The sequence below is a fragment of the Stegastes partitus genome, unplaced genomic scaffold (assembly GCF_000690725.1).
Source record: "Stegastes partitus isolate 25-593 unplaced genomic scaffold, Stegastes_partitus-1.0.2 Scaffold152, whole genome shotgun sequence".
NCBI lineage: Eukaryota > Metazoa > Chordata > Actinopteri > Pomacentridae > Stegastes > Stegastes partitus.
The window spans coordinates 650,600-678,107 of NW_007577883.1; the positions used below are offsets into that span (position 1 = coordinate 650,600).

General features: G+C 40.4%; 1 protein-coding gene across 1 annotated transcript in view; it reads left to right on the plus strand.

The window, feature by feature from the left end:
* The window catches only part of tsnare1 (T-SNARE Domain Containing 1), a 157,052-nt gene that overhangs the window by 72,106 nt on the left and 57,438 nt on the right, over positions 1-27,508 (plus strand). Inside the window, exons 5-7 of the mRNA XM_008279294.1 lie at positions 20,022-20,112; positions 20,219-20,293; positions 20,516-20,572. Coding sequence (XP_008277516.1) covers positions 20,022-20,112; positions 20,219-20,293; positions 20,516-20,572 — 223 coding nt within the window. The remainder of the gene's footprint in view (positions 1-20,021; positions 20,113-20,218; positions 20,294-20,515; positions 20,573-27,508) is intronic.

Consider the following 27,508-nt stretch of genomic DNA (forward strand, 5'->3'; position numbering starts at 1 on the left):
GTAAATTGTTCCATGGAGTGAACGTTTTAACAGCAGAGAGAAAGTGTCTCATGTTCATGCAACCCAATAAGACATAATATAAAATTAGTTTCCATATTCAGAGCTGGTAGTAATTGGTGTTCTTGCATTGCTGGGATGCTGTAGCACAAACTGTAAATGCTATATATGGTCTGTATTAGATAAGAAAAATGAAACATTGTTAATTACTGAGCTTTAGAGCTGTTGTAATTTGTGGGTGCTAATTTAAACTTTGGACAACGCCAGGCCAGCTGTTTTTTTTTCCTGCTTCCAGTCTTTATGTTAAGCTAGCCTAAGCATGATCTTGACATTTCTCATCCTGGAAAGACAATGAAAGACGGTTTAATCAACGTCTGGAGAGGGACTTATTTAATGTGATTTGTGATACACTGAATATACACAGATAAGCCAAAACAGGATGACTACCCGCCTAATATCCCATTGACCCTTCGAGTGCTGCCAAAAGCATTGACCTACCAAGACCTGGATTGCACAAGACACCTGAAGGTTTCCTGTGGTAGCAAGTGCCAAAACAAAAGCAGCACATTCTTTAGTTACTTTAGTTTTTAATTGGTAAGTAATGAAAGTTGCATGGTGGATGTGCTGCATGAGACTTGCTCCATTACATCCTCATCAGACCACGTCCATGTAGATGCTCATCACTGATGACTGGGAGCACCACAAAGTTCTGGAGGCTGGAACAGTGCCCTGCACTCTTTTAAAATCAGGGGCACCATCAGATATAACCTGAAAGTTGATTATTAATATTTGAGTTTGAATATTAAGAAATGTTCAAATCTACATAGACAAATCAATCTTATAATGGGAAGTAGTGAATTTTGATTTCATCGACCTCCAGTTCCCAAACAAAGAAATAAATGGTAGCACAGATGATCATTAAACACAACATATATAAAACCTACTCCTACAAACAAATAATAATGCAGTTAGGCAGAGCAGTCATTATTTTAGAAGCACTTTTGAATTGATCAACCTACCTGAATTCACAGATTTGATAGAAAAAAAGTGAAACTTGCGTAGCCTTAGAAGTAGCTACAGGGTCAGAGAAAGAGAGCGCTGCAGCAGGGTGTGTCTCTGTGAAAGGCTGCTGGACGAGATGGTTCAGGATCACAGAGAAATTACGACATTTTGCAGAGTTGCATCGATAATGTGCCGAAGTAAAAAAAAAAGGAGTCACAGAAGACTTTGCAACATTAGTCTGTATTTAATGTTGAAGAAAAAAGTAACATTAAAAGAGGAAAAAGAAACAAGCAAACAAAACAAGTTGCATTTTATACTGAACTTTTATGCAGTCTCTTTTATGCAGAATGTTTTGGAGCAAAATTCATATCATCTAACCAGTCACCATGTGATTCACTTCAGAGGTGGTGTTGAGTTTCACTGTCCATCAGAGGTCAGCAGCTAAATACCTTTAGAGTGGATTTTAAATCGCTGTGAAATCGCTCTGTGTCTTTTATGACGTGACAGAGACAGAGGGGGAGCTTTTATTGGCTCTGTGAGCCTATGTGTGTCCTGCACAGACTCAGACTCCAAGGGGCTTTCCTCAACACTGGTCCTGATGACTGAGTATTGTGGATTGAGTCCAGGTTTTGGAGTGATCCCTCCAGTCCCTTAATTTCGAGCTTTAAAACTGTTTAGTACATCCTTCTCTGTAAAGTTCTAGGTGTTAGGAGGAGGAGAAGGTAAGAAGGTCACAGCAGGAATGTTACCTTCTTCTCTCCAGAGGTGTGATTAGCCTCAGGATTGACAGTCTGTGACCATCATCAGCTCCTTTGGAAGGTAGGAGACTTCTTCTGTGGATTCAGCCTGTCTCAGCGTCTTCTGTCTCCCCATGTAATCAGAGCAAAGCATCATGATGTTGACATCAGGGCACTGTGGGGGTCAGACCGTCTGTTTTAGAACTCGTTCTTTCTGAGATTTAAACATTTTTATGACTCTTGTTGGATGTTTTGGGCATTTTTTCCTGCTGCACAATCAAATAGGGATGAGACCTCTCATCTCTCTGATGGTATGGTACCATGTGCAAATATTGTCCACAGTAAAATGATGTGCATGACGCCACTGTTTGGATAAAATTTTACACCAGCTGGCAAAGTGGGTTCCTATAACCCCTTAAGCCCTAGGCAGTTGAAGTTTTTACCTGAGAAAAAGCATTTTCAAATTCAGTTAGTACCAGCTGCACAACTGTAAGAACAATCTGTACAACCTCAGGCACGATGGATCAGAGACACTGAGGAGAATTTTGAAATATAAGTCTCCTTGTCCCTATCATCAGGCCAGAATGAGATGTGAGGGGAAAAAAAAGAAGCTTCCACCTCATCAAAACTGTTAACAGCCTTGTAACAAGTCAGTGAGTGACACTGATGTTACTAAAGGTGTTGTAAAAATGACACTGCCATTTTAATTTTGTAATGACTTTGTTCGCTTTAGTTTCATGCTGATAACTCAAAGAGCTGCTATACTGCTTTCATTGTTGCTCAACAATGAAAAGAAAGATCTATTTTGTTCTGTTCTACGGTCTAGTCATAGTAGCACTACCCTCTTTGAATTGAATGTGCTTGCCACACTGGGCCACTTTCATAAAAGGCTGGCGGGCTGCATTTTAATAACAGATCCGCTCTAAATCCCTGTACAGGAATTGAGTATATTTGGCCTAAACCTAACCAAAGTTTAATCGCAGAATATGTTGCATAGTCTGTTGTGAATGGCATTTCCAGAAGGTACTTTATGTATGTTATGTTAAGTGTTGTCCTGTTGACACCCACATCTGCATTTGCATATGTAATGCACTGGTGTGCTTTAACACAAACAGGTGATTCCATTCGGTCCAGAATGAACAGAGCAACTTTACTGGCTGTTTCCTTCACTCTGGAGTTGGAGGTGATGGAGTGATAGAGCTAAAAATAAAAAAAGGCAGTGATCACACTAGAACTGTACAGGCAATCCCTCAAATGTCATCTATCACACACTCAGCCTGGCTCATGCAGGAAACAAGTAGAGATGCCACAGCCATTTTTTCAGGTTCGGAATATGACTGTGTGGATACACCTCTACACCTCGTCCTCCTCCACTCTTACGCAACAAGCAGGCAACACTGTGCCTCTCAAACCCACGTTAAAGCTCAGCTCATACTGTACAGGCATGTGTAAGTAAAAGTAGGTTTATGTCCTGTTTGAGATGCACATTTAAATGATGGATATCAAACTGCATGTGTGAGTGTTCATGTGGGTTTATTTTTACAGTGTTGGAGATCTGGGAAACTGAATTGTATTTTCATGTTGCACTCACTGGACATCTATTTTCATATGCACCTAAAATACACATCTGTAAGTGTAAATTGTACAGTGTGTTTTGGAGCAGGCACCGCATGCCTGTGAAGTCAGCATGTCAGGCATGCTGGAAGATGTTTTTTTAAAAGAGATGGTTGTTAAAGAAACCCTGTGGAGTTTTTTGTAAACAAGCACAGTTAGGCTCACTGTGTTTCTTAACAGAATGTACTAAGAAAGGTGTTTAATACAGAATATTTCCTCACAAAACCTTTGCAAGTCTTCTTTAAAACTGTGCACGTGGTCATTCTTGTTCTCTGGCAGCTACAGGGCATGTTGAGGAGCTTTTATCTGCATCTTTGATTTCTTGAAGATGTCCGTTGATCCTCTCCCAGGCTTTGGCCAGGCTTTTACAAACAGCTGATGCAGACAGAGTTTAATCACACACTCCTCTAGGCTCCTAGCTGTTTCACAGATCTAGTGTTCCCTACAGCTGTTGGAAGAAACCTTACAACAACATTATCATATGACTGAAAGTCCATATCTTTAGGTAGTGGACTTATGAGCTTTGATTCTTAGACCCAGTGCCTTGCTTTGTCATGATCACCAAACGTCTCCAAGGGAAGTAGCAAGAAACCAAGGACACTTATTTAAGTCAAGGTTCCATCCAATATAAAATATACTTACATGTAAAGAAGAGAGTACAATGAAATGATATAAATAGAAGAGTAATTGTAGTTGTAATTTGTCACTACATCTTTTTCCATTGCCCTTTGTCTCATTTTGTCACCAGACGAATTTTGCTACATCAGCTGAGTTTGATTTTTTTTCAATCTTATGACTTTTGTTGGCAAATTTTCAATGCTTTCCTTCTGTTTTTATGTGCAAAATGAAAATAAACGTAGAAGCAAGGACGTAAACACGCTTGAGCCAGTATTGGCACATGGAGTGTGTGAAACCATTTCTTCATTCACTGTTTTATTATGACCACACACAGACACTCACTACTTTATTCATACTGAGTTGCAAAGCAGGTTTTGATACCTATGAATATTCAGTGTTGCACTATTGGAATTTTCACTTCTATCATAGGGAAATCAGTGCTTTGTGGTGTCTTTAGCAAAAAGGATGACTTTCACAACTTATATGGTGTGTAGAGGAATGGGGGGGAAGTACCACAGGTGGACTTATGTAATCAGGGTTTTTGAAAGGAAGTGGGGCTGGAACCTTTTATAATCCGTTGCTGGTGAAGGTGGGTTCATATTGATATTTTTTTTTCAGTGGTGTATTTAAGAGTGTAATGTACACATTACAGATGATACTGCCAACGTTTCCAATTGGCTGAAAGAAGCAGGACATTCTAAAGTTTTTGATAGGATGATGAGGAGTGTCTCAGATTCTACATTTCCACTACATCCATCCATCCATTATCTATACACCGCTTAATCCTCACGAGGATCGTGGGGGGGGGGCTGGAGTCTATCCCAGGCAAAGGCAGGGCACACCCTGGACAGGTCACTAGTCTATCGCAAGGCATTTCCACTACATGAAACATCAAAAGCCATTATCGTGCCTAATGCTCAGCTTTGTTCCATTTTTGTTACAGACTCTCTGTGTCTCTTGGCATACGAGTGTGTTTTAGGCATCAGTCTTGATTTGGTTGATGTGCTACTTTCATTACAGGTCTGAGTACACAAGGTGTCATCACACAGTTCCCACGCTTTTTGTTTGTTCGTTTTTCTTGGACTTTGCTTAGCGGTGAATTTTACAATGTTCTACATTGTCATCTGAGCCAGTGAGAGGTCAGCGGCGTGTAAGAAGCAACTCCAGTTTGGTGGTTAATCCTTATCAGAGCCCAGTGTAAGAGCTGCTCTATCCTGTAAAGCCCTGGAAGTATGATTGCAGTCAGAGAACAGCGCCCCCCCCCAACCACCTCCACTGTGCCTCACCCACACCCCACTTCCTCCATCCCTCACACCTCCCCCTGCAGCCAGCTGCTCCCCAACTCCTCAGTTCTCCTTCACCAGCGCCAGCCAGACCTCAAAGGAATACCAAACACCAAGCAGGCAGGAGAAACACACAACAGAGGTGACTGATTGAAATTCACAGTGTGAGCAGTTCCAATCTTTTGCATGCTGTTTCTGGCCGCCTGGCTCTCGAGCTTGTTGTGGGGGAAGATTGTGACTAGCAGATGTATCACTGTGCAGCGATACTGCAGAGGTCCTCTCGGGGGTCCTCAGAAGTGGGCGAGCTCTGATTGTTTGGTAACAGCGTGTCAGTGGTGGGTGGGGCTTCCACTGACTCATGGATGATCCATCGGAGATCATCAGCACTGAAGCACAGCTCTGACTGTATTTTTAGATGGTGCCTGTTACTTTGAAAGGATCCCCATTACTTGTTTCTACTGTTCTCTGCTAAATGAAAACAGTTTTCCATTAAAAAAGTAGCTGCTGATTGAGTCACTTGCCTAGCAGAGTTTAACCTTTACATATTTATAATAACAGAAACAGCTATAAAACAATGACTCCATTATTTTGAGCATCAACAACATGACTGCATTATCAGAATAAAAACAAACAGATGTCAAACAGGTGGATCAGGGACTGTTTGTGCAGTCCATGTGTTTGGCGAGTCAGCAGCAATGTAGTTAGCTGAGTCAGACAGGGACGGATGTCTATGCTCAGTGGGCCCAAAAAGACTGGGGTCTGATGTGAAAGATGTTTCAGTGAACAACTTGAAATAATGTGGTGTTTTCAGATATTTGGATTGAGGCATGGTAGGTCCACTTTTGTTTCACTTGTTGATGTCAAAGAGGAAACAGATGCTCCAACACAATGGTGACTTGCTGTTCCACTGTTAAACACTTTGTGGTGTGTGAAGACTGATGGTTACAACAGAGGGTGCTTTTCCATGTGCTACTGGGTCTCCTTGCTTCCCTCACTTGTTTCTGTTGCTCATGTCTGAGCTCCTTCCTGCAAGGATGTGAGGGAGAGCTGAGGAGGAGACAGAAGGACAGAAGAGCAGAAGCTGTCAAATGAGAAATCTTTGCTTTCATAGTGTCAAGCTTAAGCAAGATGTCCTGCACAACTGTACCAGCTGCCAAAGCAACTGTTCCGAATGTTGCACAGAACTCTTTATTTGAGAACAATTTTAAAACTTTAGAGTATCTTTCATAGATAGATATTAGAGTTTGACTGATTATTACCCTGGCTAATGTTCTGCATTTTTCCGATTAACAGTGTAACTTTTTTTTAACCAATTAATGACAAAATACATTCATTTTAAAGAATGCTTCTTCAGGTCTGATGCAACCACTTCTTTCTGCTAGTAATGACCACTCTGTGGTTTCATGCAATGTCCCACTCACAGCACTCTCTGATCAGATTCAGATTCAGATTCAGAATACTTTTTTGTCATTCATACAAATTACATCAAGGATGTACTGCAGAACGAAATGACGATGCAGGGTCAGCAATAAAAACACAGTTCAAATGAAACACACACAGTTAAAATACCTGAGATGAACTAAATAACATCATAAATACTGTTGCGTTAGTGCAGTGAGTAAAAATTAATATGAAGATCACTTACATGTCACAAATCCTCGCCTATCAACACTGAAGGACTAATGCTGAAAAGTCCTTTGATTAAACATATGTAAAGCATATATACAAGATGCCTTCATTCATTTAGACATGTAACTGTTTTACATAGCTTTTATGATTATTATTATGATGATTTTAATCATTTATTGTGACTTTTACGGGTTACAAGGGGGCTCTGTGGTTAGCACTGTGCCTTTCAGCTAGAAGGCCGCCGGTTCAAGTCCCGTTGAGGACACTGGGATCTTTCTGCATAGAGTTTGCATGTTCTCCCCGTGCAGCGTGGGTCTTCTCTGGGTTCTCTGGCTTCCTCTCACAGTCCAAAAACATGCTGAAGTTAATTGGTGATTCTAAATTGTCTGTAGGTGTGAATGTGAGTGTGCTTGGTTGTCTGTCTCTAAACGCAGCCCTGTGATAGACTAGTGACCTGTCCAGGGTGTCCCCTGTCTTCGCCCTAAGTCGGCTGTGATAGACTCCAGCCCCACTATTACCCTAGTGAGGATTAAGCGGCGTATAGATAACGGATAGATGGATGTTACTTTTACATTTTTTAATTTATGTCCAGATAAGTGTGTCCACGTGCCAAAGCATCCTTGAGCAGCACCAGCAAGAGCCTGAACCCCAGCTTGCTCCCAGCCTTGCTTTGTGAACATGTAGAGGACCATTTACCATTTACCAAATTAATGCACATAGCTGTGACTTTAAAAAAAATAAAATAAAAAATACCACTGTACGTAACATCTCCTTCATATTCGTATTGTGATTTATCATGTAAATAGCAATGGTCCATTGTGCTGCATTTCACCATGTCATTGTGTTTCTTTATACTCTAAGTGGATCCCTGTGCTAAAGAATGATTTTGTTGAGAATACATGATTGTCTCTTAGGTAGTTAGTCATGCCAAACATTGTAATGTCAGGCCACTTGATGAAAGACTTTTGCCTAAATACAACAATTATAGAAGAAAAAGCAGACACCTGCAAACAAGTTTAGGTGCAGTCTGTCTGTTATTTTTTTTTTGTTTTTTTTTAATCCATGGTTTCATTTTTCTTTTCTTTTCCTTTTTTTCTTTTCTTTCTTTTCTTTTTTTTTAATTCACCAGAACCCCACCAAAAACAATACATTTTCATGATGTCATTTTAATGTAAAAGGTCTATGGCTCTAGGGCAGGCAAACTACGGCCCGCGGGCCATATACAGCCCGCTGGGCTTTTTAATCCGGCCCGTCGAACCTGATTTAATTATATTAAATAATATTATTAAACCTTATTTATTTGGCATTTACCCTGCAATGCCTGCGTTCCCCCAGTAGGTGGCACACCCCGTGTGCACTGGCCTTTGTTGAGTGTATTTACTCTCTTGGTCACATGCTTTTCCCGTTGAACCCTTCCATAAAAATGAGTGGTCCGAGAAAAGAAAAGTGGACAGTGAGTGCCAAGTGTTTAATAAGGAGTGGACAACAAAATATTTTTTCACTGAAGTCTGATCAACAGCTGTTTGTCTGATATGCCAAGAAATGGTCGCAGTATTAAAAAAGTACAATATCAGCCGTCACTTTGCTACGAAGCATGCTAACTACACTAGCAAGCTGTCAACGCAAGAACGGGCGGCAAAACTTTTTTCAACGACAAACTGCAATTCAAAAGTCCAGTTCCAAGGCAAGTTTTTTGCTAGCATTTAAACTAGCAAAGGCTAGCAAGCCTTTCTCCGAAGGCGAGTTTTTGAAAGAACACATAATAGAGACAGCAGGTCTCTTGTGTCCGGAGAGCAAAAACAAGTTTGAAAAATCAGTTTATCATGCAGGACAGTGACTCGCCGTGTGGAACTAGTTGATGAAGATATAGCCAGCAAGTTACTGCATCATTCATCAGGAGTCTCTATGCAAGCACGTATTGTAGCTTTATCCAGTTGTAAAACTTGTTAACTTCATGCGAGCAAGGGGACTTCAACATCGTCAGTTTATTGCGTTCCTGGAGGAAACTGATGCAGGTCACCAGGACTTGCTTTACCACTCTCGTGTCCGCTGGTTAAGTTTGGGCAAAGTGTTCAAACGAGTGTGGGAGCTGGAAGAGGAGATCAGCGCATTTGAATGTGAAACTACAGGGGAAAGATCAGTTTGTACACAACATGTACACTAATGTGAGAGCCTTCAAATCCAAGCTGACCTTATTCTCCAGACAACTTTCAAACAAATCTTTCGCTCATTTCCCCACATTAGCCATGCTGAAAGAGGCCCCCCGAAACATGAACAAATACAGCAAATCACTGGATGACCTACACAGAGAATTCTGCCGTCGATTCTCTGATTTTGAAAAAATTGAAAAGTCATTTCAGTTGGTCTCCTGTCCCCTGTCACAAGATCTTAAAACAGCACCACAGGAGCTGCAGTTAGAACTGATTGATCTTCAGTCTAACTCCGTGTTAAAGGAGAAGTTCAGCTCTCTTATACTGAATGACTTTTATGCTTCACTTGATGAAGCCAAGTTTCCAAACCTGCGGAGAACAGCACAGAAGATGCTGGCATTGTTTGGCTCGACCTTCGTGTGTGAGCAGACGTTCAGCCTCATGAACATCAACAAAGCCCGTCACAGATCTAAGTTAACAGACCAACACCTCAGATCTATCCTGAGAATTGCCACAACAAAACTTAATCCAGACTTTGATGCACTGGCAAAAAAGGGAGACCAACAACACTGTTCCCACTGAAGATGTACTTGAGTTTCTACTGTGTTGTGAAAACAATGCATTTTGAAAATAATTTGTACAAAAAGCAGGCTGGCTGGGGAGGATTGAAAACAAGCGACCGTTCTTAAACGATACAGGATGCTCAAGGACATGGTAAATAGAACAAGTAAAACATCACACCAGGCTCCATAAAGCTCTGGTTAAATTCCTAAAAGTGATCTGAAAGTGTTGTAGCCGCCAATGAGAAACACTGATGGATCACTCTCTGAAAAGGGGAATCAAAGCATTGAAAAAGTGTATGGTTAGGTAGGCAGATGCCAAAGCATGATTGTAGTTCTTTTGTGATTTTTTTTTTTTAACGGCTGTTAATAAATGCATTTAAAAAAATAAATAAAATCCATATCCATGCTTTACTACCTATCAAAGGCCAAAACCTTTTTATGCAATGGCCTTTACATGTCATTTATGTTACTTCACACAAACACTACATCCATCTGTTCCTGGTACGGCCCCTCTGTCAAATTTTAGAACCCATTGTGCGCCACGAGTCAAAAAGTTTGCCCGCCCCTGCTCTAGGGAGAGCCAGAAGGTAGGACCAGAGGTGGAAACACTGTCGAACATGTGTACTGTGCTGCACAATGAAGAAGTAAAACCTGAAAACCCCAAAACATTTAAGAAAACATATGAAACTTGCAGACAATTTGGTAAGAAACCCTAAATATAAACACAACTGTGTGTGTTTCTTTGTCTTTAGTATACAAATAAATAGTTAATATAATACCAGGTTAATAATTTTTTTGGGAAACCATAGCTGTAAAATGGTTTGAAATGATTTGACCAGAGTCCACAGCTGTCCTTTAGGGCTCAACACGCCTAGGTGCTTGCCTCTGCCTGCAGCCTGGCTTCTAGTGCACCTGCCTCCAACACCTATTCCTGCAGGTGGTGGTCACACTGACTCCTAACCAACTCTTTACCCTTATGGAGCTGCTGAAAGGGCCATGTGAGTTTGACTCTGAATTGTGTCCCTCGAAGAACCCTGTGCAATTACAGGGTGCTGAGGCCATTGCTATGAACCATCTGGTCCTCGTATACTGAGGTGAAAGCTGTGTCTGGAAGCATGTTTCACTTTGTGCCAAGAATACAGAGGGTGTTGGACACTTTCAAGGTTGCCCCTTGTCTCTGATCCTGTTGGTGATATGCATGGACAGGAGGCACAGCCAGGATGGGGAGGATGTCCAGTTTAGAAAGCTCAGAGATGCATCCCTGGTTTTTGCAGCTCAGCGTGAATCAGCCAGGATGAGAGTCAGCACCTTTAAGTCTGAGGCTGTAGTTCTCTGCTGTAAAGTGGTGGGTGCCCCCTCTGGGTTGGGGTTGAGCTGCTGCACCTCGCTTACACTCAGGGCAGTACGACAAAGCGACCTTGACATAGCTAGGTGTTCCTCGTGCAAGTCAGCTTAACAGACATTAAAGCTCCAGTCATCAAGGTGGTTATGAACTGTCTTTGTTAACTCAGGCTTTCTGCTTTAGACTTAAACGGGGCATTTAATGTGTCATGTGACTCTTTTACCTCACAAAATGAAACAATCGTGTCACCTACTTAAGTCAACAGATTATTAAAATGGAGAACAACAAGGAATATAAAAATGTATCATGTTAAATGTGCTGCTACTGAGAGGAATGCTGGTAGAAAACTGTTAATAATGCCTAATATATTTATTGTGCTGATCAATGCAACCTCTTATTTCTGACAGCTGCACTTTAAAACGGTTAAACTTTAAACTTCTTATGTTTAAACATGATACTGTATTGCAATGCGTTTAGGTCTGATGCTGTCCCATAATGCAGTGTCAGTGGCAGTGTTGCTTACATTTTTGGCCAAATCAAAGTGAAATTTATGATATTGATCAAATATTATTTGTAGTAAATACCAGTATGCAATGATCCATTTTCTATTCTGTGTTCTATCAGCTGCAGAAGCAGCAGTGGAAATGGACCAAACATAAAAACATATTTATGCGATTTCTACATTACCAGCTAAATACGTGTTGGGTTCTGTGGCGATGTGATGCACACAGTGAGCAATAGTGTCGCTGCAGGGCTTCATTCAGTAGGATTAGTAGCTACAGCTTAACAGGTTTGCAGATAAAACACATTTTCTCAGCTGAGAATCTGTATCACTAATAGAGAATCATCAGGAAACAATCTGGTTAAAAGGAGACGCTCTTTTGAGCTGATTTAAATCCGAAACTCTGAACACAACCTGCCCTAGACCAGGTTAGCACCACAGCATCAGTTACCATGGAGATCTAGCCGGTTAAAAGAAAGCCACCTTCATGATACTGAATACTCCGACTTTAGCTCAACATACCTCACTAACCCAGTAATCTCGCCTCGTAGTATAGCCCTCAGTAACAGAAAGCCTGAGTTGCAGATTGTGGACACTGAAATGTGTGGCTAAGAAGTGAATGTAAGACGTTTACCAGTTAGGGAGATGATAACAAAACATGCTGCTTAGTTGCATTTAGGGAAATGTGAATTCCTAAAGTCAGGACATCTGCTTCTCTGCTGCACAGATTTTGACCATTCTTTTATTTGTGTGAGTTTATGAAAGTGCAGCATCAAACCACTGGGGAAAGTCAGGTTGTGAATTTTTTGATGCATTCAAGGCATTTCAAAAAAACTCCATATTCTTCACAGTGTGCATCTCCTCTGTACATTCCTACTGAATTTGTCATTCCCCTAGATCCTTAATGCAGAGTGCCAGCCATACACCCAGTACTCTGCTGTGTCATTTTAGAGGGTAACATGATGGAGCATTAGCTGGCTGTGATTTCAAAATAATCCTTCACATGTCTGTTGCTGCTTTACAGCTAAATGATGACGCATCAGGCTGAGGTTTAGCACTTGTTAATCTTTCTGTTGTGCTTGTGTGTGTGTGCGCTCATGATCCTGCTGGGACTGGTGTGTGTATGAACAGAATGCATCCCTAATCATAAAGCATATGTGCTGTAATGACTGATCATACAGGCAAATCAATACTACAGGATGTACAGTGCTTAGCCCCAGACAAGTTCGCTATGCAAGAACATTGGAACTTTATTTTATGAATTGCATACCACACTCTACAATGTACTAGATAATATTCACTTCCTATTATCATATGAATTGAGCTCAAGCACATACAGATTTACTGTCTCCAATATAAGACAGCATTCTGGCTACTTAAAGTCTTAAATCCTGATTAGGTGAGTGTAAAACTCCCTTGAATAGAAGACACTATTTCTGTTTTGACTTTGGTCAGGGGGAGACATTGGCTGCAGTCCAATTTAATTATTTCCTCACAGTAAAACTTTTATTTCTAGCAGCAAAATTAACTTCAGGCCCGTCTACTTTCCTGACTCTTCAACTCTCTTTAACCCTGCTCTACATAGATATGATGACTGATGCTTTTAAGGTGTTTTCTTCCACCATGACATTTTGGCTTTTCTCACAACAGACACTGACTTACAGTGACATGCACCATCTAGCCCCAATCCACTATGGTCTATCTGTCCACCCTCCTGCCAGCTGCTTCATGTAGATCAATATTTGAGCAGCAGTAGTAGAGGTGTGTTTGTATAGCTCCCTATCTCTGTGGGGCAACGCGCTACAGTGTCAAGTCTGGAGGATAGAACTTTGGGGGAGGTTAGGCTCAGGATGACCTGACAGCATGGATATTTAATAACTGTCTTAACCCCGGCCCCCGGCCTACCAGCAGATGTGCTGCAGAGTTATGAATATGGCTGAACCTTCAACCTTCCACCCCGGCAGAGCATCCCAGGAAGAACATGGAAGAACAGAGAGGATTTGGCTGTTACACTGTTCACCTCTATCAGACTTGTGCTAATACTCAGTCACTCTTGTGGTCAAATGTAATCTCAACCATACATACCTCAGAGCAGGCTGGCTCAGAGAGGCCTGCAAGGGTTAGTCACAGGGGTTAGCTTTTTTTTTTTTGATAAAATGTTGTAATTTACTTTTTTGGTAGGACAGCTTTTCCTCAAACCCATGACTATGACCTCAATACTTTTAATCTATCTATCTATCTATCTATCTATCTATCTATCTATCTGTCTATCTGTCTATCTGTCTGTCTGTCTGTCTGTCTGTCTGTCTGTCTATCTATCTATCTATCTATCTATCTATCTATCTATCTATCTATCTGTCTATCTGTCTGTCTGTCTGTCTGTCTGTCTATCTATCTATCTATCTATCATATTACTAACGGCTTGTGTTTCCTCATAGAACACATGTTACTGTTGCTGCAACTTCATTCTGCGCTGCTGTAAGGGTACTCCACAGATCTGTCTTTATATATATATATCATACTGATCTGATTAATTTTGGTAATTTCACTTTTTAATGGTTAGATTGCCTGATAAACCTAAATAAATACATTAAAATTAATTAATTAAAAGAAAAATACATACCCTGAAAAAAACGCTTGTTCGTAGTGCCACAAAAGAAGAGCGACCAAGCTAGATCAAATTTAACCACAGGAGCTATGAATCCTAACTCTTTTTTTTGACATTAAAGAGGTAAAAAAATGTAAATAAATATGGGTATGACAGATTCAACTTTGTAATAATGAGGCTGCCTAGTGTCACAGCAAGAGAAATACAAAATGAATTTGTGCTGCGAGGTGGAAAACGAGGCAGGTGTCTTGGTGAGTGACAGACATTAGATAAGGACAGCTTCAGTTGTGTCCACGTAAGTGATGTAAAGTTTGCTATCACACATCAGGATGTAAAAAAAATAGTTTCATTGTGTTGCACTGAGACTTAACATAACAGAAACTAATGCACAAAGATCAGCTGGTGTCAGTCATATCTTGCTTTTTTCTGAAAATGTTGATAATTAACTTACAATGCATTTTGTGGTGCCACATTAAAGGGAGGTGGGAGAGAGCTGAAGTATTAGAAAAGATGACATACATCGTGCAGTTTACATTTTCATTGAGATGAACCTCTGACGGATCTGTAGCCACTGACCCTGCCGGCACTAGGACCAGAAACTGCTTTGTGTATTGAAGGTGCCACGAAAGTTATCAGTCACACAGGGTCCAACATCCCATCTGGAACTCCAGCGTATCCCTGGGAACATAATCGCTCTGTCTAAAATAAACGCTGCACACAACTGTGTTTTACAGATGCAGCAGCGAAGTTACGTCTCTTCACCTGCCCAAAACACACCCAGACATAAACGCTAGCTGTGTTCCTTTTCCCAAAAGGAGAAGTGTTGACTCAACCACTGAGACTGACCACTGCCTACCACTGTGCTACTGTGTACCACTGTGGAAAAAAAGCATTTCTAAATTAGGTTCTTTAATCTTTAAACTCTTTCATCTGAATTCCTACCATTATGTCTATAAAGTAATGCTTTAACTTCTCAAAAGATCAAGTCATGTCACTGATTAAACCTTTCCAAGTATTAAAATGATATATTTGGAAGTTTATTCCATGAAAACAATCCCTTCCATCTCTTACAATGGCCTTGTAACTTAGCATTGCCTCAAATGTGCACATCTGTGAGGTCCCTGTCTCTCTCTCTCTATCCACACTTTCACTACTTACTGCGGTTCCAGCACACAAGCTCATATATGACTCTGCTCAAACACTGTAAAACTACTCTGTGCTACCTGATGGAAATTGCAGTATTGGAGTAATTCAGCCATACATGTTTGAGCCGGAAACTGAGAGGAATACAGAAAGCCCCACTCTGCAAATTGAAAGATTGGTTTCTGAGGTTTCCCCAGAATGCTGTGCTTTACAGACTGTCATCAGCACACTGCTGTTTGAAGGTGGAAATACACAGCCATGACACTGACTGCTTATTGTTTACAGCATGTCTTTTAGCATATACAGTCGTGACTTGACGTTCTGACCCTTAACAATCCGAAAACAAACGGAACCCATCAAAAATAGCCGTAACATACCGACAGCCTTGCTATCTGACATAAAAGAAGGTTTTACATTTAATGTAGGTTTTCACTGGAGCCGTTTTTTCAGTATATATTTAGAGTCTGATCTGACTGACACCCTGAGGCCAGTATGCATACCCACCTGTACAGGCCTGGCTGCAGTGTGTGAAGTCACTGCGAACAAAGTTAGCTTCCATACGATGAGGTACACTGTACAGGTGAGTGTTAAAGTCATCTTAGTACCTAATTTTTTTTGGCATTTCCACATTAGCTTCACTTTTCAGAGCTGGTTTCTACGTTCATCTTATATATACAGTGTATGGACTTTACACAGCTCCCTCTGGAGACATAACAAAAGCTTTATACAACTTTTTGTCACATATGCATCAGCACTTCCCAGCACTTAGAAACATACTTTGATGTTTAAAATTGGTGGATATCCCATTTAAGTGAGCCTGGCCTCTAAAATTTGCATTAATATATAAATGGATTTGGGGGAAACATGATTGCTGAGGTTTTTTTGTGTGTCTGTGATGTTCTTGAACCTTGCAAGTGTTGATGTGAATGTAATGTGATTTAGGGTGGATTCTTGCTTTAACCACTATTTGCAAGTCTTTGACGTGGCAGACCAGAATTCACAGCATGTCAGAATGTCACCGTGGTTAAGTCTGGGGAAAGAGGTTCGATTTGTTTAGAAAAAAGTAGTCAAAGGTGTCTCTGCTGTAAGTCAGCCTAGACTCTTTTTTCCACAAAGATAGAATTCATTATTCAGTTTGGGTATGAAAACAAACTGTTGTCTTGGTAGTGGGCTTTGCAAAAAGGTTCAGTCTGAACAAACTGGTCAGCTTCACAGTTTCCCTCTGAGGCCTGTTGTGTTTTCAGTCCTTTACTCCTGCTTCCTGACACATCTCATGAATCACCTGATTCCCAGACACGTCTCACCTGTTTCCAGTTCTCCGATCGGCCTGACTGAGTATCTCCCCTCTTGTCTTTATTATTGTTCAGGTAGACCCTTTTAACTGCAGGCAATTTGATATGTCACAGCAGGAAAAGTGCAGGTGTATGATGGTGACATCCCACCAGGAGGACATCCTGCTTTTGTGCATGCTGGTTCACTGCAGGGCCTTCAAAGGACACTTAAATGTTCCATATTTTACCCCTTTTCAGAAAATTAATGCAAGTCTCACATGTCCCCACAGTGTGTCTTTCAACTTTTTAACTTGAAATACTGCAAAAATTTACCATGATTGTAGCTCTGTTACAGCAACTCCTGGTTTCTGGGCTATTCTAAACAGACTACCTCACTCTGAAAACCAATGAGCTGCTGTCCCCACCCCGTCCAGAAACAAAACTCTCTCTGCATCTGTGACTGACAACACAGAGCAAAACAATTAACTCCACGGCTGCTGAAACCAGGAAACTAGGATTTTCTCTCTCTTCTGACTTTTTCTCTGAGCAATCATTTAACACGGAAACATCACAGAATTCCCAGCAAAGCCATTATTTATAACTCCTGTGCGTGGTGAGCCAGGCAACACTGAGGCTATAGTGTTGAAGTGCAGCGCTGCAGCTTGAGAAATACGTCTGAAGTCAACTGTTTCTGTTGTCTGACAACAGAAATAGAAAAAAATGTAAATCAGGACATTTTGATTGGGAATTCGGGTGCATTAAAATGCAGTTTATGTCCACACAGAGAACAGGAGAGACACAAACAGATGTCAACACCGGCTGAGTTTGAGTTGCACTGAAACACAGCAAGAAAACACAGTGACCCACACAGTACTTGTTTATGTGTTTCAAATGAATCTTATGGTTTCAACCATCCCTGAATGCCCCTCCACTTCACAGTTTCTACAGTTTCAGTTCCTCAGATGCTGGTGTTCAATCTTGCTGCCAACAGCAGAACGTCCAGTGTGGTTTGCTCGTGGCTGAGACATTTTAGAGTTAGCAGAAACAGCTCTAAACACTAAAGAAACCTTGTGGACTGCAAGTCAGCTGCTCATTCTGAATGACTCACCTGGAAGCAGTGGGCAGTGAGGGGGCAGGACTGTCCAAAGGTTGAGCTAGATGACTATAGGTTAGCTAGGTGTTAGGTAATACTCGGGTCAAGTTCTTACTGACTTGTAAAGCTGGGATTGTGTCTAGTTGTCATCCAGTTTCAAAGCACCACCAAGTCCATGAGGTTGGAGGAATAAGTTGGCGCAGGACTTTCACACAGGAGACTGCAGTCTGTGTCCCAAGTGTAAGCATTATTTTTCACATAAATTCCCTGAAAAGCATTTTAATGCTCAGTGTGGTGACTCCAGCTGTTGTCATCCTGTCATTGCCTGACTCTGCCCAACTCTGACTTAAGGTAGTAAGTGTAAGGTGGAGCATTGTTGGATCTGAGGCAAGACATACAAACATCTCTGGGCTATGCTTTGCCCTGTGACAGTCAGCACTTGTCAAAGGACAACCCCTAATTATGCCTACTTTAAAGGCTTAAAGCAATTTAAATACATGAGTTACAGAGAAATTCACCCCCTGTATAGTTTCTGTGAACAGAAAAATAATCTAGTGAGCCTCAAGTGGCCATTCGAGGAACTGCAATTTTGGCACTTTGGCATTGGCCTCTGTTTTCAAGCCCAGAAGTGGCCACAAATGTAATCCAGGCAAAAACATGTTTCTCTCAAAACCTAACTGAGAATGCAGCTAAATAGTATAGGACTGTGTTTCTTAGGATCTTGGTTAATTCCTGAAGTATTATGTTTATTCTAACAGGAGGAACTTGTTTCTTTATAGATATGTGTATGTGTGTGTGTGTGTGTGTGTGTGTGTGTGTGTGTAGGTGTGTAGGTGTGTGTGTGTGTGTAAATAAATGTGACTGTCTTTAAGGCAGTTTTGCAGTTTTATCAGTCTCGTTTTCTCACCTCTGCTTCCTTATCCTTGTGTTTGTTGATTCTACAAGTCAACACTTCTTTACAAGAGAGGTTTGATCTGTGAAGCATTTATTATCAAGTTTCATTGGAGCAATGCTTGAAAAATCAAAGTAACATCATTTAATGTTCACTTCGCCCAGAGGACCGCTTGCTTCACAAATAGTTGCTTTCAGCAGTACTTTCAAATGATTTTTTTTGCCTTTTTTTTTTTGTTTTTTTCCTGCACATGCTGCGACTTTTGCATGTCAAAGTTGGACACTGAATGATTCTCCATTGTGGTAAATTACTGACACATTAGGACAAACCTGTTGCAGCCCATTGGGTTAATGCAGTTGTGGCTGGTGAGATGTTTGTTCTTTACTCTGATCTACAGGCACTTTAGGCTGAACACCATTAAAGACAAACAAACCACACTCATCTCCATTACATCTGTTCAGTTTCTCAATGAGCAAAATATTTCTCTTACGTCTATTAGATTCTGTTTTTTCTGCTTAATAAGATGTCCTTCTTCTGTGATAGTTACAGCAATAAACATGTGCAACATATAAAAAGCGACATGCTATAGCTGCCTGCTGGACTGAACCAGTGGGGCTGCCAGTAGCTAATGTGGTCATGGATATGTTTGTCCTTCGAGGCTTCCTTACAGCTAGATGCAAACAGGAAGATGTCAGCACTCTGAGTTTCTCTGGTATTGATGCTGAATAATAGATATCAGTTGAACCTTCTTTCTTTAAAGGTGGAATAGAGTGGCTAAATGTTTTCTCAAACAAAAAGCTACAGTTATTGACATTGTGAGAAACAAACAAGGACAGACTTCTTTGTCTTGTTGCTTCACCAGCCTTATGACAGTTTTGGACTTATATTGAATGCAGGCAGCTCAGGAGGAACCGATGAAGAGTTAGTGTGTGATGCATTTGGGAAGGCACCTGTCAAAAGAGAGAATACAAAATCATTATTTTATTATTTTGCAGTTGATTTTACACGTTATAACTTCTTTGAAAGATGAAAAGAATTTATAAAAGTGCTCATAGTTTAATCAGCAATTTTATTGATTGAAACTATTTTTAAAAATATTAATAGGCATGTTTATTCTTAATTAGCCTGCCATTGTGGTACCAGATGTATGTCCTCTATTGACTGGTGGGTTAAGACAGGTCTAAATGAATTCTTAAGAGATGCCATTTCTTTTGTTTTGCTTCTTTTTAACATACATTTTGAGGTGAAGTTTTTGTTTAAAATGCTTGCAGGAAAGTGTGTGTTTATCTTCACTTCTCCATCCTGAAGACAACATTTTTGATTTATCTGAATGCAGGGTGGAGGGTGTAATGTGCGCATAGATTGTGCCTTAAGGCAAATTATTACCCATGTAAACACAACTGACTTGACTTGTTACTGTTACACTTGACTTGACTTGTAGTTAAAGTATTGATTAAAAATATCACCTCTTGGCAACTTCTGTGCGATTACATTGACATACAGTATTGGTGAGTGCTATCTCTTCTCATATTTCAGTAAACACTCTCTTTCTGCCTCTTTTCCAACCTTTTTTCCAGACACTCCACTCAGCAGCAAACCAACAAAGTCATCACCAGCACAAGCCAGCTCATCAAACAGCTCTCTGATATAATCAGTGGTTCTTCACGGGTATTTTATGCTCCCTTTCCTCCCTCATTGACTGTCATTTTGAAGAATAAACAGTAGATTAAACAGCATTTGAGCTAATTGAAGCTAATCTTGTTTTGTTGCACAGCAAGACCGTCTGCGGCTGACCAGGCTAAAGACTGAACTCTCTGAGTCTGTACAGCGCTATGGGGATCTGCAGAAGGTATCTGCAAATATATTATACTCATCTGATACCACAGATCCACTGCTGTGGTCATTGAGTTCTTACTAATAAAAGATAAATTGAAAGAGCTGCTCCACTTACAGAAAACCATATCTGAAGTGTTACTTCTTGCAAATACAAGCAGAATAAAAATGTTGGATGTCTTCAGTATGAAAAAAAAGAGTCTTCTTGACCCTGTCTCTTCATTTGCTTCTCTTTCAGAAAATTGCAGAGCGCTCAAGGGCCCTGCTCCCTCCAGCACAGAAAGACAAGAAGAAGGTGAGCTGATATGGAGGGTGAAATCCTCTCTTTGTTTCACTGTCATTCATAAAAGAGCAGGATGATGAGATGGCATTTCTCTGCTCAATTGCATCCGCACAAGGGCTCCTTTGAAGCTCTGTCTAGTCTCTTCCACTCTGTTATATTACAGTGGAATCACTTCATGACATCCAACTCTTATGCGTTGCTAAAAATCCTTTCATCTGATTCTAATTTGGTCACTGGCACAGGTTTATTTCTTTGCTGTGTTGCCTGGGAAGAGTTAAGAGCTGAGAACTGGTAATCAGTAACCATGTTAAACAAATGAAAGTCAGTCCTCCTACCAGACAGAGCAGTTGTGAATGTCCCATTACACCTGATTATCAAAACAAGACAAGAAAAAAAAAGTAATTTATTGTTCCTTATTTGTAAATAAATTGAGTGCTGGAGCAGAAGCATTCAAATACATCTATCAAGTTCAGTAATACTCTGTGGTCTGTGGAGAAGACAAAACATATGTGTTGGATGTTCACCTTGGCTATCCACCTGCTGTATTGACTCTATTGTCATGACATACCAATGCTAAAAGCTGTGTCAGTCGATGTATGCAGTGAACACCATTAGCCACATTCAATAAAATACATGCCACACAGCGGGAAAAGAAACAGGGAAAAAAAACGTATCCAGGCGTTACTCTACATTTAATTGGATAATGAATGAGTTTCCTCACCTGCACTTTTGCAAATGTATCCTATTTTTAAATGTATTGAAATCTACTTGCTGTTTAAATTTGGCACATGGAACAAAACACAAGCAAAACAACAAAAGACAAATATCTTCCCAAGAAATATGCTGCACATTTGGCAAATGAATGTAAATGCAGAAATACTGTGAATGGTTAAAATAAATAAATAAAATAATAATCTATTATGCAGGGTGGTGCAGTTGGTAGCACTGTTGCCTCGCAGTGAGAAGGTTGCCGGTTCGCGTCCCGGTGGGGGCACCGGAATCTTTCTGCGTGGAGTTTGCATGTTCTCCCCGTGCAGCGTGGGTTCTCTCTGGGTTCTCCGGCTTCCTCCCACACAGTCCAAAAACATGCTGAGGTTAATTGGTGATTCTAAATTGTCCGTAGGTGTGAATGTGAGTGTGCTTGGTTGTCTGTCTCTAAGTGTAGCCCTGTGATAGACTGGTGACCTGTCCAGGGTGTCCCCTACCTTCACCCTAAGTCAGCTGGGATAGGCTCCAGCCCCCCGCGACCCTAGTGAGGATTAAGCGGTGTATAGACAATGGATGGATGGAAAAATTTTAAAAATTCTAAAACAATTGATAAACTCTCCCATATGTAAACATTACCGACCGTATATGCTTATTTTCTATCTTGCTGAAAGATTGATGCTTACACTGGTACAACCTTCATGCCTAAAGGTAAGAAAATCCACCTACCAGAGGCCCCATTAGGTAACTACTTGCTTTAAAGTGAGTTATTTAGATATCCGCCCCTGCCGTACATTTGTCAGGAATTGAACTATGGAGACCAAAACCGTCTTTTGTACCAGGCTGAAAACATATTTCTGCTTTAAAGATGTCCATTTTAACTTGGGGTCTACAGGGACTGACATGTCTTTGGAGCCAGCCAGGCCATTTCAAGGAACTGTGGTTTTTGGCACTTCAGCTTTGGCTTCATCTGTGAACTGAGGAGGTTGCTGCTCGGTCTGGACTGGTCCCACAGAGGTTGCTGCTGGAAGCAAAAGTGTCATTTCATGTACAAACACATGAACGCATGTTGTCCTTGTTGAGCTGCAGTTTCCAAACACCATTGCACATTGGCTTTTATAAAACATTATACACAGTTGTATTTCACTGTCATTTTTGTTTGCAACAAAGTCACAGAACACAACACAGGAAGTTGCTGTAAGCAACCAAGACATAGTCAGAAAAGGAGATGCATTGCTCAGCTCGGTATACAGGACAGAAAAGAGACAGGTGCACTGCTAAGCTAGCACAACTTAACTTTACTCCACTTATGGATGTTGTTTTCTAACATTAAACTTGGAGAGGTAACAAATGTACCTGATTACTGTTCCAGCAATTCACTCTCATGATGTGTTTTTCTTCTCTTTTCGTGACCAGAGTGATAATCCCACCTCATCCTCTCATCAGCGTTATTAACATTGACACCTGCTTTGACACGAGGGAGCGGCAGGCCCTTGTATAAATTGCAGAGCAATACACAACTCATGCAGTGAGTGAGTGCTATGTACACTTCCACCTGCTTTACTGAAGGAGAACGAAGCGAACATATGACATAAGTCAAGCGCTTCTTGCCAACTTTTTTTTTCTTTCTTTGGAAATGTTGCAAAACTATAAGGAGATTTAAAGGAAAAATCTAATTTTTCAAAAGAAATAACAGTAGATTCAAGGTCTTTATTGGTCACAAACACAGTCATACACGATATAACGCGCAATGAAATGCTTTAATTGACCTGTACTACAGAAGAGGTCAGCTAAAGTTTTATGTTGTTGTCAAAATAAACTGAAATCTGTTTTTATTTTTACAGATATAATATTATTGATACTAAACTAAATCAGAACTCAAATCGACTGACTGGTGGTACCTTGTGGCCTGAAATGTGCTAAGCAGTGGTGCTTCAGCACACTCAGCTGGTGATACACTACAGTGCCTATAAAAGCTGTTGGAAATCCCCTTTTGTTACTTTTCAAAATTAAGTCATTTTCAATATATTTGGGCTTTTTTGACCAGAATTGACGAAGGAAGACTCTTTCATACAGACAAATTTTCCGAAAGCAATGTAAATGAATTAAAACTTTGAAATAGAAAAGTGATTACATGATTATTTTAAGTAAGTATTTAGTTTGGTTGTAATTACACTAGTGATCCTGTGTGGATAAGTTTTCATCAGCTTAGCACAACTGGACACTGCAATACTGACCTATTCTCCTTTGCAAAGCTGTTCAGGCTGTGTCCACTTACATTGGGATTGTGAGTGAACAGCCCTTTTGAAGTCCAGCCCCAAATCCTGTGGAACGTTTCCTTGCTGTTGGTAAACCACTTCTGTGTAGATTTACTTTATGCTTCGGATCATTGCCTTCCTAGAAAACAAATCTTCTCTCAACTTGCAGTACTCTTGCAAACTGCATCAGGGTGTCCTTTTGGATTTCCTTTTACTTTATTGCATTCATTTTACCCTCTACTTTTACCTGCTGCCAGGATCTAGTCGTTGTCACATCAGACCAACAAACTTTTTTTCAGTTGACTTCAGACTGTCCCACATTCCTTCTATCAAACTTTAGTCAAGATTTAATACAAGGTTTTCTTTAACAGTGACTTTCTCTTTGTCACTTTCCTTTAAAGCTTTGAGTGGTGACGAACCTGGGCTACAGATGATGGAGGCACAGTCTCTCTCGTCTCAGCTTGTTACTCTTTCAGAGGAGTCATTGTCTTGAGTGCTTTTCTAACTACGTCTTTCTTGCATGGTCACTCAGTCTTTGAGTATGGCCTGCTCCAGGCAGATTTAGTCATGAACTATATTTCTTCCACTTCTTAATGATGGATTCAACTGTATTCCAAGGGAAACTCAGTTACTTGGAAATTTCATTGTATCCTTCCCTGACATATGGTTTTAAAACAACCTTTTCATGGGGTTGCTTGGAGTGTCCGTTTGTCTTTGCTGTGTAGTTATAGCCAGCAGTATTGATTCACCAGTGGCTGAACTTTACACATACAAGTGACTTCATACTAAAGTCACATCAGCCAGATTCACTGCACAGATGATCTTTATCATTTGATGAGTTTTAGCACCATTTGACTGCACTTGTGTTGAATTTGGTAAGTCACTTTAAACGGGGCGAATGAAATTATTTATTTTACATTTCATGTTTTTCATTAATTTGTAAATCAGTTTTCACTTTGACAAGTTTTTTCGTACATTTTTCTAAAAAGAAAAAAAAATCTATCGATAATTCAATGTTGAAAAGCAACAGCTTTAAAAGAGAGATTATGTCAGTTAGTGTAACCTTTCTGTCACCTCCAACCATAGACACTCAAACCAGACCATCTGGACCCAACAATCATGCCACAATCATTATGCTGTTTGATTTATACATTAACTGAAGCACCTGACTTGTATCAGACAGACTATATGAATTGCACTGCTGTCACATGATTGACTGATTGGATAACTACATGAACAAGCAGGGATGCAGAGGAAGTTCCTGTCAAAGTGCTGGATGAATGTATTAGGACCAACTATAATCGCTAGTGTCACTAAGGAGAAAGTGGAGAAACAGCACCTTTGTGTCTCCCTCTGTAATTCTTCAGCAGGGTTACTGAAAGACACCATCTTGAACACCACCTTCCTGTTGAAATGAATGGAGAATCATTTGCAGCTTGAACTGGTTGGATGGTAACAATTCTGTGAAGAACCATTGTTCTCACAAAGTGCCTCTAAAAATCCATCTTTTTCACAGAGAGGAGAGTCACATGTATTAACGTTTTATGTCCCTCTGAAGGCATATTATCAAGGTCTTTTATACTGCAAGCGTTAGAGGTAAAGAGCTTTGGGGGCGGCAAGCTGGATGGTCCATTATAACCCAGGCTTCACTCAATGCATAGCAGCAAGTTCACTAATCAGTGGGTACACTGTGAAAGAACAAATTGGTCAAACTACATTTTATGTAAGTTCAGAGTCTGTATTTTCTGCTGTAGATGAAGTGGAAGCATTTTCAGTCAGCGGATAGCGAATGATGAGAGGCGTCCTGACGTTGGGAATCTCATACATATGCATTAAGAAAAAGCATTTTTTAGACAAATGCAAATGGTATTGACTGTTTCCCACACACATCTTGAAATTCACGTCATCACAGTCAACTAGAATCGACAGCAAGAAACTCAAAACTGTGTGAACTTTGAAGCAGCGGTTGAACTTGTACAATAAGGTGTCAGAGTGATTGTCTTGAATCTTTCTTCATCTGTGTGATGTACTAATATATTCTGTAGCTATATGTATGTATGTGGGGGAGTGAGCATGCATTGCAGAGTTTGCTGAGGAGTGGTGAGTCACATTGTAGCCAGCAGACACAGCACTGTGACTCAATCCGGGTTGGTCCCTGCGCTCTGACCCACTCTGGCCCCTCTACTGTGAATTAGCTGTGCACTCAGCCACACAAAGGTGGAACATATTAGCAATGCAAAAAAGTCAACCAGGCCTCGCTCTGACTATATGTCTCTTCACTTGCCTTTACTTTTGTTTGCACATGCAACGAGTGTATCCTCAATCCAAGCAAGCCATGCTATCCTCCGCTCTAAACTAACATGCTATGAGGAACGCCAAATTGTCTAAATTCATATGTCATTTCTTTCATCACCAAAATAAACACCATTATGATTGATCTTCATGGTTCAAAACGGAAGCTCAGCAATGTGGTGTCTTTCTGTCATTGCCATAAAGGCTACAACTATGCTCTACTTTGACAGGAACTGGAAGATAAATGTAGAAGAACGCTGGATACTTTCAGTAAAAAATAAATTAAATTAAAATTTTTAAAAAAATGTTTTAAAAAAGGCAATGAAAGCCTTTCACTCCTGCATTGTCCAATCTACTCTTAAGCATGTGGAAGTGCTCGTAGAAATATTCAAATCCTTTACTTCCAGCCAGTGATACTCAAGTACCCCAAGGAGTGGGCTGATTTTGCAGATTCCAAGTGGGGCAGAAAAAGATTAACTCACTTTATATGAAAAAAATGTGTTAACCATGTTGATTGGAAATGCCTTAAAAGTATTGCAAACAAACAAAAGCAAACATGATTCGATATATCCGTGCTGTTTTGTTGTTGTTCTGGTTGTTGTGTTGTTGTTTCAGCAGGTTGGGTAGCTAATATAAATGGTTTAAATGGTCAGATAAGATTAATACCACAACGACAATTTAAAAGTAACATGATTTAAGTTTTGCCAAAAGACATAAATGTTTAGCTAAAGATAATGAATGGTTACATAAATATCTGGAATGTTTAAATTAAAGTATTAAATGGTTAACTAAGTAGTTACCTAGAAAAAATAGATAAAATAAACAAACAAAGAGTTTAAATGGTTGGCTAATTGTTTTATAACCAAGATCCTACTACCATTGTTGCTATCAAAGATTCACTCTCACATGTACATCTATAGGCAATTTAGAGCTGCCAGTTAACTTTACCTGTATCTCTCTGGAATGGTGGGGGGTGAAACAAAAAACATGATATCATGCAATCTCCAATCATGTCCCAGTCTAGAACCTTCCAGCTGTGAGGGGACAGTGCTAACCACTGCAACACATCTTGTCCCCTGGAAAACAATGCAGGAGCTGTTTTCAGACACACACTCCACACTGAATGCGTCGGCTTTATGTCTGAATACGCACCATAGTCACTTCTTCATAAAGTCACACCAGCAAGCTAAATAGGTTGGACCTAGGAACATTATATATCACTTTCAACACAGCATAAGTCTGAACTGAGTCTCATTAACTGACACGCAAGCAACGATGCTTCTTCTACATTTTGGAGAGCAAAAGACCCAGATTGTGTGTCAGAAGTCCACGCACCTTTGTCACAATTTGCCATACAATTTAAAATCTATTCCGCTGCAAACTGAGAGTCCATAAAAACGAAACGTTACTGCCATAAAAACACACACTAACCAATGAGATTAATGATACTCACCACTAATGGATCTAGTCAGTTTCCTTTGCCTTACAAGATGTTAGCGAGAGCTGAAGTTGCTTGAAGTAATTTTTCCTCTGAGCTTATTAAATACCTGCAGCATCAGACAGCAAAAATTATACCCAGTATGGCGAGTGACTCGTCCGTGCCAAGATCCAAGTCACACTGTGAGCAAGGGAAACATATCAAAATCTGCCAACTAAATTGTTACCAAACAATTTCTTCACCAATATGTTTGTA